This window comes from Rhipicephalus sanguineus, chromosome 1 (genome assembly GCF_013339695.2).
Source record: "Rhipicephalus sanguineus isolate Rsan-2018 chromosome 1, BIME_Rsan_1.4, whole genome shotgun sequence".
Taxonomy (NCBI): domain Eukaryota; kingdom Metazoa; phylum Arthropoda; class Arachnida; order Ixodida; family Ixodidae; genus Rhipicephalus; species Rhipicephalus sanguineus.
The window spans coordinates 277,518,940-277,536,298 of record NC_051176.1 but is presented as its reverse complement, the minus strand read 5'-3'; the positions used below and the strand labels follow the sequence as shown (position 1 = coordinate 277,536,298).

The following is a 17,359-nucleotide window of genomic DNA, read 5'->3' as shown; positions in this document are numbered from 1 at the left end:
TGCAAGGTAAAGTGAACGTAAGAACGCATCGTATCAATATTCCCCGCAAGCCTGTCCACACGTGATTTGAAACCTTTGGCGCATCACTCACCTTCCACCTTGATTGTGCACGTTGAGATCGCTTCACCTACGTCGTTTGTGGCCTTGCAGGTGTAAATACCGGAATCGTCTGGTCTTGCGCTTGATATATCCAGGGAAACTAAGCCAAAGTCGTCCGTGGGCTTGATTCTCGTACCTGGAAGCATATGAGGGAAGAATAGAGATTGAGACATTTATTGCGTCGAAGCAATAGTTTCATTTAGAGCACGTGTCAGCTCATTTTCAAGTGTTAGAATGTGTAAGAATGCAAAATTAACCGCAAGCGCTTACCCATGACCAAAGGTTTGCCGTTCTTGAACCATTTAACTTTGAGTTTGTCGTCGTTGGTAGGTTCGATGCGGCCCTCGATGCGGAGGTAGTGACCTTCCACAGCGCCCTCGATGTTGTTCAGGTGTTGCACAAACACTGGCGCCACCTTAGGCTTCTCGTCTGACCAGGTTTCTGGAATACGGCTCGAGTCATACTCAAACTTCTGTGTCTGCCTGTATGCCTCCGGGTGGTGGGAGTCAAGCAGCACTCCGGCACGACCTGCAAAGAAACCACGTTTGAATTCGAAATGTTTCGTTTTCCTTTGTTTTCCTGTGAACAACTTTAGCGCAAGAACAGACCAGCAGACTAAACGTAGCGGACGTTAGTCGTAACGGCACCGCTAACTCTAATATGCATACGTTGAATGATAAATGTTTGAAGTCATTTTCACGATAGTATACCAGAGTAATTAGTTCTTAATCAGCTATCAAAGGGTGTATAAATAGTGTGAACCGATCAAAGCTTTGCAGTGCTCTCACCTTTTGCTATAAAATTAATTGTCCCTTAATGCACGCTGGCGTTTACACTTTATGTTGCTACCACCATAAATAATGTGCTGGCAATGCATCGCACATATTCAAGTTCTTTTAGTTTATGTTTCATGTTGCTAAACTACCACCCATATTTAAGTCACGTGAAAAGTAATTAGATTGCAAAATTAGTTCAGTTCCATGGTGTTGGGTCTTAAACGACCGGGTCGTGCTTCACCTTTTTAGTTTCTAATTGAAGTGTGCGACAAAATCTCGCGCCTCATATAGGGCACATTCCTCTGAATGTCGCAGTTACAGTGGGCTAAAATTTTCTTCTTCATTCATTCATTCTCTTTATTTTCCAGAATAAAATAAAAATATTACATTCTGAAGATAAACACAGGACAATTGTAATGACGCTTTAACCGACCTTTCACTCGAAGGGAAGTTGAGGTGACAGCTTCGCCAGCCTTATTGACGGCTTTGCACATGTAGACTCCGGAGTCTTCTGCTATTCCTGACATGATGTCGAGTGTCACAAATCCGAAGTCGTTGTTGGGGATAAGCCTCGAACCTGAAAGCAAAGTGAAGTGTGTAGCAGCAGAAACACGTGTATTCTTACGGGTGGCTGAATGTTGATATAGCATCTCCTACTTTGTTGTAGCGCAGGCAAAAAACAAAGACGCACAGAAGGCACAGGTAGTGCGTCAAATGTGCCTTCGATGTCTCCTTGTTTTTGCCTATAATAAAGTAGCAGATATTCTTGTCACAAGAGACTACTGCTCACTCTTCTTGCCTTCCATTTCCAACCTTCCCCCCTTACGCATCCCCCCTGCAGCGAGATATTGCCGAGTCGCATAGCCAAAATACGTTGTTGTGTACGGCTGACGAACACCAAAGTTGGGCGAAGTTGTTGGAGATGGAATGAGGCCTGTGATATCTAAATATTAAAGTGATTTACAAAAGTTCGAAATTCTCGCCGCTGCGTAAGATATTGGGCCTCATCAATGATAGATCCTGAACTTATCTGACGCACTTACTACGCAAATGGCCCCGGGCTATGCGAGCGGAACGGCATTCTTCCGAGCTAATTTAAGCTATCATGTTTGTTGAATGGTTGTGAGATAAAACGAACTTTACCTTTGGGAAGCTCGATGCCGTTGACGTACCAGAAGAACTTGAGGTCGGGATCTCCGACAGGCACGCAGCGGCACTCCAGACGTGCAGGTTGTCCCTCATTTATCTCACCAGGGCCAACCAAGGGGGTGGTAAAGACAGGCTTTTCGTATACCGCATCCGGTTTCTCTGGAGGCTTCTGACCCTTCAAGTCTTCTAGCTCGCGAATCTTCTCGTAACCCTGGGGTTGCAAGGTGTCCAGCAGAATAGAGGCCTTGGCTAAAAACAGGCAGATGTAGAACAAAAAATTTGTTGTCAGGGGCACATATTTAACAGTCGTGGACTAAAGGAAATGTAAATATGTTGAGATTCTCGTAGCACAGCAAACTCACGTTTAATTTTGAGCATACACGTGGTCACCGCCTGGCCCAAAGAATTGGTGGCTTTGCATGTATAGACGCCTGTGTCTTCTGGACGCACATAGTCCATGTCAAGGGCAACGTAGCCAAAGTCGTGGACTGGGTGGAATCTTGTGCCTGAAGAAAATTGTACAGAGAGATATTCAGCACACAAAAATAAGCCTAAGAGGGTACCGTAGAGGCTAATTGACATTGAAACGCAGACATTGTTACGTCGAATAGCAAGCATCCCTAGATAAACAGGTATACTAACCTTCCATAAGCGGTGTATCGTTGAAGAACCACTGAACATTGAGAGTAGGATCTCCAACAGGAATCAGTCTGCATTCCAGGTGAACGTTTCTCTGGTCTTCTACGAGGTTCTCCAGGTTTTGTAGAGGAACCGTGAATACAGGCCTCTGGAAGGTGACTGGCTCCTGAATGACTTCGTGCTTAAAGCGAGCCTCATCTTCCATTTCTCTGATCTTAGCAAGTCCTGTCGAAAAATCATAGCAAAAACCAGATTGGTTCACAGTTCATACGTTCATTCAGAATATGCGATAGCTATTACCTTCTGGGTGGTGGGTGTCGGAGATAATGCTGGATTTTGGCAGAACACGCAGCGTGGCCGTTGTTTCAGCTCGTCCGAGGTCGTTAGTCGCACGGACCGTGTAAGTGCCAGAGTCTTCAGGAATAGCGTTGCTCAGGTCTATTGCCACATAGCCGAAGTCGCTCGTGATGTGAACGCGGGTAGCTGCGGAACATTCGCAACGTTTAGACAACAAAATTTATCGTAAATGTTACTCATTGTATCAACACTTCGTTCATTACCAGCTGTAAGGGGCCTTCCATTGTGAAGAACCTCAATCTTCAACTTGGCATCGTGGGCTGGTTCCACCTGAGGCAATTAGAACATCAGTGTGAGTTTCTAAGAACATCTTAATAAATCTACGGTAGACTTACGCGACACTCCAAATGGGCGCTTTCGCCTTCTGAGATCTCCTGCGTTCCCCTCAGTTCAGTGATGAACACAGGCTTAGAAACGGGTTTCTCTTGAATTTCGGCTGACTGGTACTTGACTTGCGCCTCCAGCTCTCGTATTTTCTCAAGACCCTCCGGGTGATGGGTATCATAGAAGATCTTTTGCTTGGCTGCAAGAATGATATAAGAGGCATTAAATGCCAATCAACGTTACTGAACTGTGCTTTGTTGCAGACTATGGGAAACATTTAAAAATTTTGATGAAAATGGAAATATGATATTAAAGCTGTTTTCCGTCAAAGGAAATAATATTTTCTAAACTCACGTAGCGCCCGAAGGTTGCACGTGGTAACAGCTTCGCCGAGAGAGTTGGTTGCCTTGCACATATACGTTCCACTGTCTTCAGCATACACGTACAATACGTCAAGGGCCACATATCCAAAGTCATGCGTTGTTCTGAACCGATGACCTATACGAAAGAAAGAATAAATGCAGTTGCTTCTTCTACTAGAACAAGCTTGCGACCTACTGAGGCAGCGTAAATGTGTTTTGCTCTAGGTGCTTACCTGGCTGGATTTCAACCCCATTGTGGTACCACTGAACTTTGAGATCAGCGTCATTAATGGGCTCAAGCCTACACTCCATGTGAGCGCTCTGTCCTTCAACGAGGCCGTCCACTGAGTTGAGAGGTACGGTGAACACAGGCCGCTGCAACTGAATGACTTGCTCGGGTTTCTCTGGAGCCTGGTACTCCTCAAGCTGCCTGATTTTCTCCAGGCCTTTCTCATGGTACGTGTCGGTGACAATAGCAGATTTTCCTGTTGAATCGTAAAAATTCACTTAGAAATGCGCTCCTGGGAAGCAATTATCTGAAAAACTCACCGAGAACGTTGATGGAACATGTAGTGACGGCCTCGCCGAGTTTGTTGGTCGCCTTGCACATGTACGTACCGGAATCTTCTGGATACGCGTACAGGATGTTGAGGGCCACGTATCCGAAGTCAGACACAGTTTTGAATCTGTGGCCTGTTTGGAGAACGCAAAACACAAGGTAAGTTCCTTGCATACATTGGTTACTGCCAGTAATTCTGAGCAATTCTCAATAAAGTTGCTGTATTCTTCAAAGACGTAGTTGTATATTTACCAAGAGGAATCTCAACGCCGTTGTGGAACCACTGGACCTTCATGTTCGCGTCATTGATTGGCGTCAGTGTAGCCTCAAGGTGAGCGCTCTGGCCTTCATGCAGAGTATCCAAGTTGTAGAGGCCACGAACAAAATTAGGCTTCTCCTTAATAACAACTTCCTCCTGCGTTGGTCTGATGTATCCGCATGATTCTTCTAGCTGCTTTATTTTTGGTAGGGCGTCTGGTTGTTGGCTTTCGAGGATGACGCCTCCTTTGGCTGCAAACAAAGTGGAGAAGTTATAGCGTCTAAAACGAGATAAGCGTAGTATGAGTGACTTACCATCAACGTGAATACGTGCCGTCGACTTTGCCGTACCGAGTTCATTCGTAGCTTGGACTACATACTCGCCAGAATGCTCAGCATTTGCGGACAGGATGTCCAAGGCGCAGAAACCGAAGTCATACATTGTTCGGTAGCGGTGACCTGTTGTGCATAAATAATGGCAGTGAGTCTACAGCACTTTGGTTGGAAAGCATTAGTTCTCTTAAGAACATAGCACCTACCAGACTGCAGCTCGACGCCATTGTGGAACCACTGAACCTTCATGGTAGAATCGGGATATGGAGCAATGCGACATTCCAGGTGGGCACTTTCACCTTCTGTGAGACGGCTCGGACCCTGCAGTTGTGTGACAAACATCGGCGGACCGGGGCATGGGGCTTCATGCGTTACTTCCTCCTTGTAGCGGCCGAGTTCTTCTAGCTGTCGAATCTTCTGAAGTCCCTCGGGGTGTTGAGTGTCAAACACCAGTGATTTCGAATCTAAGAAGACAGAGACAGTCGTTTGTACATGACATTAGCTAAAACACTGAAATGACATTATTACCTTGGACGTTGAGAGTGGCTGAACAAACAGCAGACCCCAGAGAGTTGGTTGCCTTGCAAGTGTAAGTGCCCGAGTCTTGTGCCTTCACGTAACTCAAGTCAAGAGCGACGAATCCAAAGTCGTGAATGGTGTTGACTCGATTAGCTGAAAAAAATTCACATGGTTGAAGGTACGTGTTCCATTTATTTGTCCAAATACAGCAAATACCTTTCTGCAAGGGAAGTCCGTTGTGGAACCATTCAACCTTGAGGTTCGGGTCACCGACTGGTATGAGCTTGCACTCAAAGTGCGCACTCTGGTTTTCGTTCAGATTCAGGTTCTTCATAGCTTGCGTGAACACGGGCGCTTGCGTGGTAATCTCTTCTACGTAGGCAGGCCTTATTTGCCGTCCGTAGTCTTCAAGCTGCTGGATCTTCTCGTAGGCTTCCTGGTTTTGCGTGTCCAATATCAGCGACTTTTCAGCTGCGAAGTAAAATTGTTATTTAAGCACTCGAAATTGCAGACGTAACAGCTAAAGGTTATAGTTACACCATTAGGCACGTACCGTGACACTTGAGCTGAGCAGATACAACAGCTTCTCCCAACTGATTTGTGGCTTTGCAGGTGTAGGTGCCGGAGTCTTCAGCATACGTGCTAAGGATGTCCAGGGACACGAAGCCAAAGTTGCACATCTCGACGAAACGGGAACCCGCCGGAACCGGTTGGCCGTTCTTGAACCACTCAACCTTGAGCTTGGGATCGCCCACTGGAATCAGGCGGCACTCAAGATGTGCTTTTTGTCCTTCTTGAACCACGATTGACTTGGGAGCCGATGTAAAGACGGGTGCTGTTGTAACAGACTGGTCGAGGTCCCCAGTGTCTCTCTCGTAGCTGCGTATGTGTAAACATGCCGTCGTTAAATCGTGCAGCTTTTCTGGCGCATAAAATACGCTTTTTAGACTGATTACGTTAAAAGTGAATGTGGAAATCAATTTGCGCATACGTACTGATGGCCTTCGAGGGCTTGAATTTTCTGTAATCCCTCAGGATGCTGAGTGTCTGTGTCAACGGATGACTTTCCTGCAAAATATATTATGCAAAGTATGTTGACAATGATTCTCTATAGGTGCCTAATATTATAGAATGCCCTGGATGTCCAATTATTTTTAAACATTACGGCACCTACCTTCGACAAGGATTGTAGTGGATAGCTCGGCCTTTCCAAGGGAATTCGTGGCACGTACGGTGTAAGTTCCCGAATCCTCTGGCACAAGTGATAGGATATTCAGTGCGACATAGCCAAAGTCATGGAAGGGACGGTACCGATGGCCTGCAATACGCAAGAAAATATGTGTTGCATTTGCAATGTCTCGTATATTCGCGGTATTCTGGATTAATATGCAACTCACCGATAGGAAGCGATACACCGTTGTGGAACCACTCAACCCTGAGGTCAGCATCGTTCACGGGCTCAAGCCGGCACTCCAGGTGGGCATTCTGTCCTTCGCGAAGGCTAAGAGCCGTCATATTGGATGTGAAGGAGGGCTTGGTTTTCACCGTTGTCTCCTCAACGATCTCGCGACGATAGCGGGATTGGTCTTCAAGTTGCTGTATTTTCTGAAGACCTTCAGGGTGCTGGGACTCTAGAATGAGCTGCGACTTGGCTGAAGCAAATAACAAAAAAAAAGGGGCAGTATTAATGAAGCGCCGCTATAAGTAAACCTACAAGTAGTCACTCGCGAAAACATCGCTCTACGAGTGGGAGGTTTTATAGTTTTCCACACAAAATGACAGGATGTCATCATGCCTTCAAAACAAAGTAGCACCAGTTATGCTAAGAATAATTAGTAGTTTCTTTCCACTCATCTTATCTCTCTACACGCGAGAACTTCTTCCGAGCAAGTTCCTGATCTTTAAACGCAAACCTGACTGAACGTCAACTGCCATTCTGACAGGCCCATTGACGACAAGCTATCTTCGTTATTTTAATTAAAGCTCGATAAAATTCACAGGAGTTTATGCGTGCAGCATGGATCGTCGTACGATCTAGTGCTAAGGAGCGAGCACCCCTTTCAAGCTCTGCCATACACTGTGGCCCATGCGAGGCTTTCGCTTTCCACACCTTAAGTGTAGACATAAGCCACCAAAGGAAACTTCCAATATTCGAGAAACGCTTGCCCATTCTTCAACTAAATGGTCAGTTCAACGTACACACTTCGGAACACTTCTAGCACATTTTACGCAGCGCAGTAAAAATAAAACTAAAAAATTGGATAACCTACAGGATGGATTTTTTTTTTTAACAGGCGATATTTGACTGGCGTACAGTGCGACAGGGCCGTGCAGCAGCTGAGATACTTACCGAAGCAGTTCACGTTACAAGACGTGACGTTTTCACCGAGTGAGCTAGTAGCTTTGCACGTGTAGATGCCCGAATCCTCTGGATAGAAGCTGAGGATGTCCAAGGCGACGTAGTCGAACTCGTGTGCAGGCCTGAATCGATGTCCTGTAAAACACAAAATGTCAGCTCAAGCATTCATACAGCACTTTCCTAGTTCCTTTTTTTTTTCAACAAACGTAGAATATTGCCTACCGACTTTGATGGGCACACTGTTTCTGAACCACTCAACCCGCATGGTGGGATCGCCAACAGGCTGCAGTCGGCACTCTAGGTGTACGTTGGCGCCTTCTACAGTTTCCACATTATGCAGCGGTCGGCTGAAAGTCGGTTTCTGGGTGATAATGCTTTCCTGGTGCTCCTGGCGGGTGTAACGCGAGTGGTCTTCCAGGTGCTGGATCTTTTCCCAGCCTTCTGGGTACTGAGAGTCGGTGATTACACCGGACTTGCCTGTCAAAAAAAAAATAATAAATAAAAACGCTCAGGTGACCTTACCACTCATATAAGCATATGGCGCGCAACGAAAGCATTGGGAAAGTTCGCTCCTCCATGCCGTCAAGAACAATGATAAAAAAGTTAGTTTATTCTAGTTACTGTTCGGCCCTTTACGTGAAACGAATAGATTCTACGGTGATGCCAGTAAATTCTCTACTATAGGTGACATTAGCACAGTGAAAAAGCGCGAATTAAACAAAAATGGGCCAGTTTTTCATTACTTTGTTTGATCAGATTTGTCTGCAAAATGATTCGCCTTCTCCGATGCTCTAGTGTGCTATTTCCCATTTAACTCGAAAAAGCACGATCTGCTAATCTTACCGATAACTTTGATGCATGAGGTTGAATGCGCAGATCCAAGATGATTGGTTGCTCGCAGAGTGTACTGTCCAGTATCTTCTGGAACCAGGTTTAAAATCTGAAGGAATGCCCGGCCAAAGTCGTACTTCGTAATGAACCTGTGACCTGTAAGCGCACGAACACAAAGCTCGTAAATTTTCTCATGATCTCCAATTCATGGACAATTGTGCATTCGCTGTAGGAATCTTGGTATATGTATATAGATTATTACCAGTCGGTAGTGGGCGGCCGTTGAAAAACCATTCCACCTTCATGGTCGAGTCTTGAACAGGCTCAATGGCGCACTCCATTACGACGGACTCTCCCTCTTTCAGTGGTCCCTTGGGGTCTTTGAGGGGCACCTGCAGGGACCGGAACAAGGCTGAATTCACAAAGCTTTTCGTTCGTAAGCGCTCATTGCCATTGACCGTCGTCAATATTTTGTCCGCTATGAGGTGTTGTTCAAGTTTTTGCTTTCTAACGAACAGTTGTAGCGTAAGAGATTTTTGCGAATGCGGGAGCCCAGACTCTGTATTCATAAAAATCTTTCGCTACAATCTTTGGTTAATGCTAATTCAATCCAATCCTGATGCTGGAAGTATTATGAGCGAAGACGGCAGGAAAATAATAAAGAACACTCACGAGAAACGTGTTGCGAATTTTTCTACGCCGAACTGCGCATGCGCAGCCCCAAGTGTCTGAGGGCCGAAACGATTTGGCAGGCGCGCACATGAAACGATTTCAACCACCACTGCAATCCTAAATTTAGCGCGATGCCACCGTCGTGTGTCGCTTATGCTAGCAACATAACAAAAAAATGCGAAAGCCCAAAGAGGTAAATGTGCCCCGAGCGAACAGCCGGGGGGTCCGTCTTGTGTGCTTGCAGAACATGTAAGTGGCTTGAGTACTTTGCACTATACTACTACGGGAGAGCAGTAAGCTTTGCAGTACAAGGATTCTTCTTTCTGTGTTATGTGCGACAGCTGTATTACTGCCAACATCTTATCGCTGACCGTTTCTGCAATGCGCACTTCACTCGTTCCTGCCTGCAACAGTGCTATGAAAGCACGAACTTAGCTTCAAGGGAGGAAGCAAAAAACAAAGCAAAGCACAAGATCAACACTACTTTCTTTCAAATGTTCTTACACGCTGCTTGTCAGCTCACGAGTATCGCGTGCGGCGGCAATACAGTCAAGGCGCGCGGACGCGCCTGTCAGATTGTTTCTCGTGGTCACCGCGCGACGGCGCCACAATGCATCGCGAAAGGCGGATTACGAAAATCTCTCAAGCCGGCGGCCATTGGTCGCGCACAAAAGTGTTGTGAATTCGGGACACAAAATATTGCTACTGCAATCGTTCTACAAGTACGCACCTTAAAGTACGGCTTAGTCCTTGTTACTTCCTCGATGTGGTAGCCGCTGTGGTCGACACCAGAGCCCTCAAGGTACTCAATTTTCTCAAGCCCTAGTTCGTGGATGGCGCTTGTGTCAACAGCCGCTTTCACTAGAGAAGACGAATAAGAGATGGTATTTAGTACGTACACAGAGGGTTAGCGAAAATCAGCGGGACAAAACGAAACGTAAACGCTCCGAACAGGATCGCTAAGCACGTGCGCATTGTAACCGACGCTGTTAGCATACCTTGCACGTTAATCTCCTTCTTCAGTATATCCGTTCCGAGTTTATTGGTGGCCCGGACTTCAAAGGTGCCAGTGTCTTCAGGGAATGTGTACAAAATGTCCAAAGCGACGTATCCGAAGTCAAAGTACGTCTTGAAGCGATGGCCAGTAGCCAGTGGACGGCCATTGTGGAACCTGTTGAAACATACTTCATAAGTAATTGCTCTCTGGCACGTATGATCTTAATGCGAGACATGATGTAAGGGCAAAGAGAAGAAAGGAACGTTTACAACAGGAACAGAAGGTGGAACCAAGCGGCTTCAATATCTATTCGCTATGCTAAGCAGGTACACGTACGCACGTGTACAGCCACGCCGCAAGAAAACGCAAGCACGAAAAACCCCGACCAGAAGGTGCATGTGTCTTTTTTGCAGAGGCAAAGGGCGCTGTTTGCATATCCCGTTTCAACGAACGAATAGTGATGGAGAAGCATAGCGTGCAGATAACGCGCGAAATTATCGAAGTGCAACTCACACATAAGCTGGGTGACGTGCGCTTGACGCCGCCTAATGCGCTATCAAAAAAAGAAAAAGAATTTGACTACCTTGCCGGTCTTTAGGGCAAATGTATATGCTTGATGCGTGTCCGATGATGCACCAACCATGTGCTCACCTATTCCAGCTCTGTTTTCTTTCCCTCGTCGTATATATACGCACATTTTCACAGAAATAAATCTGGTTGAAAGTCAGCGCTCTTTGCCTCGGCCTGTCCTGTCCCGTTTCTTAATATTGTATGCGCTGTTGCACCTATTTCTGCGATCAACCGGCCTCGTTGAACGATTCTGACACTGTGTGTGTGTGTGTTCCTTTCCATTTCCTTTTTTTCAACTCTCTCTATCATTCTTTTCTTTCTTACGTTTCTTTCTCTTCATAACTCGTCTCCAGTGCAGGCTCGCAAACTGGATATTTATCGTCCGTTTAAGCTCCCCGCCTTTTGCTTTACCTTCGTGGCGACACACTGCGCACAAACCGGCGCAGCCTCCGCCTCGTCACTAGCTAGCCCGGCGTGACACGGCTACATGCTGCACCACGCCTCCGATAAGGGACAGCGCCACCGCAGCGTCACCGGAGGCTTACGTCACCGACGATGGCTATAAATCCAAGCCGCCAAGCTCGGAAGTTATCATTCCTTCGCTAACCGTTCGAGCGCAGCGTCGGTATGCTCGCCCCGCTGCTGTTACTACGCTAATAAACAGTCGTTATGTTTTATGTTGGGATGCGTCCTTCCATCGACACGGCATCCCACACCTTTATGTCTCACTAATATATTCTAAATGAATCCTTACCAACTCAGTCAAGCTTCAACTCTTGCAAGCTAATCTCTTTTTTAATTGGGGAAAGTTAATTACTGTTGTTATTCTTGCACAGATGCCTCATTTTCGGGCTCAAGCACGGTGTCCGATTGAGCCACGTTTACATATAGCAATTTCAAGTATAAATATAAACATTTGTAGAGAAGCATTGGAACGCTCTAATGGGTCGTCCTCTCAAGCGCCTCCTAGTGGGTGACCCTCTTCGCCTATCCTCGGAGAGCACGCCCCTCGTGCTCGTGAGAGTCTGCGAGTCTGCGCTCTGTCGTTGTGCATCGTCGCCGTCAATCTCACCGTCAATAAACGTCTTAACAAAGTGGTGGAGAGTGCTGTACCGTCACCACAACTTCGGTCTCCATTCGATGCCCCTGGAGCTTCGACCCCGTACCGTGCCATCTACCATGCCGCAAGACGCCGCTCAGCAAACGCCGCCTCCTGCTCCGACCGCTTGTCCCGGTGTCCCCCGCATCCGTGACCCTCCAGTCTTCACCGGCGCGGATGGCACCGACGTGGAGGACTGGCTCACGATTTACGAACGGGTGAGTGTCCCAAATAAATGGGACGAAGCAGGCAAGCTCAGCAACTTGGTTTTCTACCTCGCGGGTGTGGCAGGCATGTGGTACAACAACCATGCATCCGATTTCCCGACGCGGTCCGATTTCAAGACCGCCATCGTCGACGTGTTTGGCCGCCCTGCCGTCCGTAAGCTGCAAGCCGAACAGCGGTTGCGTGAACGGGCACAGCAGGCCGGTGAATCGTTCACGAGCTACATTGAAGACATCCTTGACTTGTGCAAAAAAGCCGACGCGAGCATGCCGGAGTCTGAGAGAATCAGGAATGTTATGAAAGGCATCGACGACGATGCCTTCACCATGCTGCTGGCCAAAAACCCTCGCACAGTGGCAGAGGTCATCACGCTGTGCCAAAGTTACGAGGAGCTGCGCCGGCAGCGCTTGATGACCCGTCGACCGCCATCACGCGATGCTGATCTCGCGGGCTTGTCGGCCATTTCCGACCACTCCACCTTGCTCGCCGAAATCAAGTCGTTCGTGCGTGAGGAAATTGCCCGCCAGATCTCTCTACTGGCTTTCGCTCCACCGCAGCGTGTTGACCAGCCGCCCACTACCCTCCTGCCTCCTCTCCGCCGAGCGATTCAGCAGGAAATCGCAGAGGTCATTCCTGAATACCACCAACCTCCTCCAGTGCATGCGCCACTAAGCTACGCGCAAGCTGTAGCCAGGCCGCCCCCAGCGATTCCTGTGGCTGCACCGCGAAGTTACGCCGAAGCCGTCGTCAGACCCCAGGCCTTCGACGCGCCTGTGCCGCCTACGTACGTCGACGTCGTCCCCAGGCCCCGACTCCTGCCCACAATGCCCTCATATCAGCAGCCGTCTCGTCCGTCCCGTTCTGCGACATGGATGGGACCCGCGAACCGCTGGCGCACTTCCGACAACCGCCCCATCTGCTTCGCGTGCGGTTGCGCCGGTCACGTCGCACGCTACTGCAATCGCATGGAGCCGCCTCGGGTCGCATCAGCCCTCCCCAGCCAATCAAGCCGACCTTATTATGACCAAGCGCCGCCTATGTCACCGACGTCCCGCGCCGCAACATCTACCCGCCGGTCACCGTCTCCACGACGTCGCTCACTGTCGCCCATGCGGCCACGTCCGGTCTCACGTGACCAGGAAAACTAGTCGTCGCAGTCCACGAGGCAAGGGCTGCGACGCTATCGAACTGCGAAAGCCCTCAGCGAAGCCCATCGAACGTGATAGACGTGTTTGTGGACGGTGTTCGCGCATCTGCCCTTATCGACACTGGAGCCGCCGTATCCGTCATGGACGCCAAACTTAGCCGATTACTGCGAAAAGTGACGACGCCACTTTCCGGTCTCTCCCTCCGTACAGCCAGCGCCCAAAGTATTCACCCTACAGCGGTGTGCACCGCCCGCGTCATTATTCAGGATGCTCTGTACGCCGTCGAATTGATCATAATTCCAGCCTGCTCTCACGACGTCATCCTAGGATGGGATTTTCTCTCCCTCCACGACGCCGTCATTCATTGCGCACCAGCCGAAATAGAGCTCTCACCGTTCCCTGATTGGACGCCGGCAGACAATCCATCGGCTGCGGGCAAGGTACATGTCAAAGACGACACCAAGGTGCCTGCAAACTCGTCAACGGCGGTGTCAGTCTACTGCGCAAGTCTTTCCGACACCGTTGCACTCCTCTCGCCATCTGACCGTGTTTGCACGAGGAAAGGCTTGCTGGTGCCTTTCGCGACCGTGCAAGTCACTCAGGGCAGCACCTCTATTTTTGTTATCAATCCATTCCCGTACAGTGTCACGTTGGTGCAAGGGGAATGTCTCGGTAGCGTGGAACCCCTCGAAGACGCACAAGTTATGGACGAACCAGATGAAATGCACTGCCACAGTTCCAGTACGCTCGGTGCTGTTTCCACGTCTGGTTCATCACCCGCTGATGTATTTGGTTCCTCCATTGCTGACAACCTTACGCCAGTCCAGCGTTCCCAGCTTCTGGGCCTGTTGGAAGAATTTCGCTCTTCTTTCGATGTCGCTCAAACTTCTCTCGGCCGCACGTCCGCCGTTACGCATCGCATCGACACTGGCACCCAGCCGCCACTGCGGCAACGTCCATATCGCGTATCTCCCACAGAACGCCGTGTAATCAACGAGCAAGTCGACGAGATGCTTCGCCGCGATGTTATTCGACCTTCTAACAGCCCCTGGGCGTCTCCTGTCATTCTTGTGGCGAAGAAGGACGGTTCTGTGCGGTTCTGTGTGGACTACCGACGACTTAACAAGATCACTCGCAAGGACGTGTATCCACTACCGCGAATAGACGACGCAATTGACAGCCTGCAAGGCGCAGAATTCTTTTCATCCCTCGATTTGCGCTCAGGGTACTGGCAAGTACCCATGGCTGATGACGCTCGACCGAAGACCGCCTTTGTCACGCCTGACGGCTTGTACGAATTCAACGTCATGCCGTTTGGGCTGTGTAATGCGCCCGCCACCTTTGAGCGCATGATGGATACCGTTCTGCGCAACCTGAAATGGCACACATGCTTATGCTACCTCGACGACGTCGTTGTTTTCGCTCCGGACTTCTCCACGCATCTTCAACGCCTGCGGCATGTTTTGACGCGTTTGAGCGAGGCCGGTCTGCAACCGAATCTAAAGAAATGCCGATTTGCAGCACGGCAGCTGACAATACTCGGTTACGTCGTGTCCAAGGACGGTATTCTCCCCGATCCAGCCAAGCTTCGGGCCGTGACCGAGTTCCCCAAACCTACGTCCGTCAAGGAACTGCGCAGTTTCGTAGGACTGTGTTCCTACTTTCGGCGCTTCATTCGAAACTTCGCGACTATCATATCGCCGCTGACGAAGCTCCTCGGAAGTAATGGGCCGCTCAATTCGTGGTCGTCAGAGTGCGACGAAGCTTTCGCGAAGCTCCGTCGTTTGTTGACGTCGCCTCCCATACTACGCCACTACGACCCTACGGCCCCTACAGAGGTACACACGGACGCCAGCGGTGTTGGCCTTGGCGCTGTCCTTGCGCAGCGCAAGCCAGGGTTCCCTGAATATGTCCTGGCATATGCAAGTCGTACGCTTACCAAAGCCGAGACTAATTACACCGTCACCGAAAAGGAATGCCTGGCGATTATCTGGGCCCTTACGAAGTTCCGACCTTATTTGTATGGTCGCCCATTTGATGTCATCACCGACCACCATGCACTATGCTGGCTGTCATCATTGAAGGATCCATCAGGCCGCCTCGCCCGCTGGGCACTTCGCCTACAGGACTACGACATCCGCGTGCTGTACCGCAACGGACGCCAGCATGCTGACGCCGACGCACTCTCGCGCTCCCCCTTGCCTGACGACAATACCCACAGCTCAATGTCTCACAATGCCGTTTCTTCCATCGACATTCACACCATCGCTACCGAACAGCGCAAGGATCAGTGGATCGCTTCACTGATAGACTTGCTCTCTGATCCATCGGCAACACCATCCACTCGCGCGTTGCATCGTCAAGCCCATCATTTCGCCATTCGCGACGACCTCCTTCACCGACGCAATTATAACGCCGACGGCCGCCAGTGGCTACTAGTAATACCCCGCAGTCTCCGTTCTGACATATGCGAATCGTTCCACGCTGATCCGCAGTGTGCGCACTCTGGGGTATCGAAAACATACCACCGCATTCGCCAACGGTACTTTTGGCGAGGGATGTACCGCTACGTGCAGAAGTTCGTTCGCTCCTGCACCGATTGTCAGCGCCGCAAAGCTTCAACGCACCAGTCACCAGCAGGTCTACAGCCATTACCTTGCCCTGACCGGCCGTTTGGGCGCGTTGGCATCGATTTGTATGGGCCACTTCCTCTGACGTCGGCTGGTAACCGCTGGGCTATCGTCGCTCTAGACCACCTTACGCGATACGCCGAAACTGCCGCCCTCCCCGCGGCTACAGCGCGCGATGTAGCCTCCTTCCTGCTCCACCGGTTCATGCTGCGCCACGGTCCACCCCAGGAGCTGCTCAGCGATCGAGGCCGTGTCTTCCTGTCGGAAGTCGTCGAAGCCATCCTCAAAGAGTGCAACGTTGTTCACCGCAAAACTACTGCTTACCACCCGCAGACGAATGGCCTCACCGAACGTTTTAACCGCACGCTCGGCGACATGCTATCGATGTACGTCGCCGCCGATCACACAAATTGGGATTCGATTCTGCCTTTCGTCACCTACGCCTACAATACCGCCCCTCAAAGCACCACTGGTTTCTCACCCTTTTTCTTATTGTACGGGAGGCACCCGTCGCACACAATCGACACCATCCTTCCATACACGCCGGATCGATCGGAGTGTGCGCCTATTTCTGCCACAGCCAGACTTGCTGAGGAGTGTCGCGAGCTAGCCAGGACCTTTACTACGCAGGACCAAGAGCGGCAGAAGAGCATTCGCAGTGCCACCAACACTTCTGCACCCACGTTCCTCCCTGGAGCGCTCGTATGGCTCTCGGTTCCTACCACTGCAACTGGCCTCTCTTCCAAATTACTACCAAAATACGAAGGCCCCTACCGTGTCGTCGAACGCACATCCCCGGTCAACTACCTGATTGAACCTATTGAACCATCTTCCGACATGCGCCGTCGAGGGCGCGACATTGTCAACGTGGAGCGCCTCAAGCCCTACCATGACCCGCTCATAGTGACCAGCTGTTAGGTCGCCAGGCGGCTCCCTTTTCGTACCCGGGGTAATTGTAGAGAAGCATTGGAACGCTCTAATGGGTCGTCCTCTCAAGCGCCTGGGTCACCCTCTTCGCCTATCCTCGGAGAGCACGCCCCTCGTGCTCGTGCTCGTGAGAGTCTGCGAGTCTGCGCTCTGTCGTTGTGCATCGTCGCCGTCAATCTCACCGTCAATAAACGTCTTAACACATTGAACACTTCCTCGCTTTTTGTTCCTTCTTACAGCTGTACCGCCTGAAGAGCGTAGTCTCGCAGCACGTATAGGGTGCGCTGTTCGATGGTTTCGTAATTCTAGTAGCTTTTTACCCAAACGTAGGCGCGTCTCTCCTTTGAAAAACCACCAGGTGTAACTGGCGCCTACTGCCATGGCAGCGCAAAGCTGATGTGATATTTGGTCATTTTTACGCGTTCCCGACTGCTTTCACCCATTTTACTGGAGCAATAAGACGAGGCATATTAGGATGCGAGTAAGCGCCACGGCTTTTCACTGGTTTTCTAATATTGCGACTATC

General features: G+C 49.7%; 1 protein-coding gene across 1 annotated transcript in view; it reads right to left on the bottom strand.

The window, feature by feature from the left end:
• LOC119379038 (titin) overlaps positions 1–17,359 on the bottom strand; it is a 294,770-nt gene that overhangs the window by 202,570 nt on the left and 74,841 nt on the right. Inside the window, exons 46-72 of the mRNA XM_049412985.1 lie at positions 10,236–10,408; positions 9,968–10,098; positions 8,828–8,957; positions 8,578–8,721; positions 7,957–8,211; positions 7,726–7,869; positions 6,773–7,027; positions 6,550–6,693; positions 6,371–6,443; positions 5,929–6,254; positions 5,592–5,846; positions 5,385–5,528; positions 5,063–5,320; positions 4,839–4,982; positions 4,518–4,775; positions 4,256–4,399; positions 3,940–4,191; positions 3,699–3,842; positions 3,356–3,543; positions 3,224–3,290; positions 2,964–3,146; positions 2,667–2,888; positions 2,387–2,530; positions 2,019–2,273; positions 1,309–1,452; positions 370–627; positions 92–235 (exon numbers count right to left, since the gene is read on the bottom strand). Coding sequence (XP_049268942.1) covers positions 92–235; positions 370–627; positions 1,309–1,452; positions 2,019–2,273; positions 2,387–2,530; positions 2,667–2,888; positions 2,964–3,146; positions 3,224–3,290; positions 3,356–3,543; positions 3,699–3,842; positions 3,940–4,191; positions 4,256–4,399; positions 4,518–4,775; positions 4,839–4,982; positions 5,063–5,320; positions 5,385–5,528; positions 5,592–5,846; positions 5,929–6,254; positions 6,371–6,443; positions 6,550–6,693; positions 6,773–7,027; positions 7,726–7,869; positions 7,957–8,211; positions 8,578–8,721; positions 8,828–8,957; positions 9,968–10,098; positions 10,236–10,408 — 4,979 coding nt within the window. The remainder of the gene's footprint in view (positions 1–91; positions 236–369; positions 628–1,308; positions 1,453–2,018; positions 2,274–2,386; positions 2,531–2,666; positions 2,889–2,963; positions 3,147–3,223; positions 3,291–3,355; positions 3,544–3,698; positions 3,843–3,939; positions 4,192–4,255; positions 4,400–4,517; positions 4,776–4,838; positions 4,983–5,062; positions 5,321–5,384; positions 5,529–5,591; positions 5,847–5,928; positions 6,255–6,370; positions 6,444–6,549; positions 6,694–6,772; positions 7,028–7,725; positions 7,870–7,956; positions 8,212–8,577; positions 8,722–8,827; positions 8,958–9,967; positions 10,099–10,235; positions 10,409–17,359) is intronic.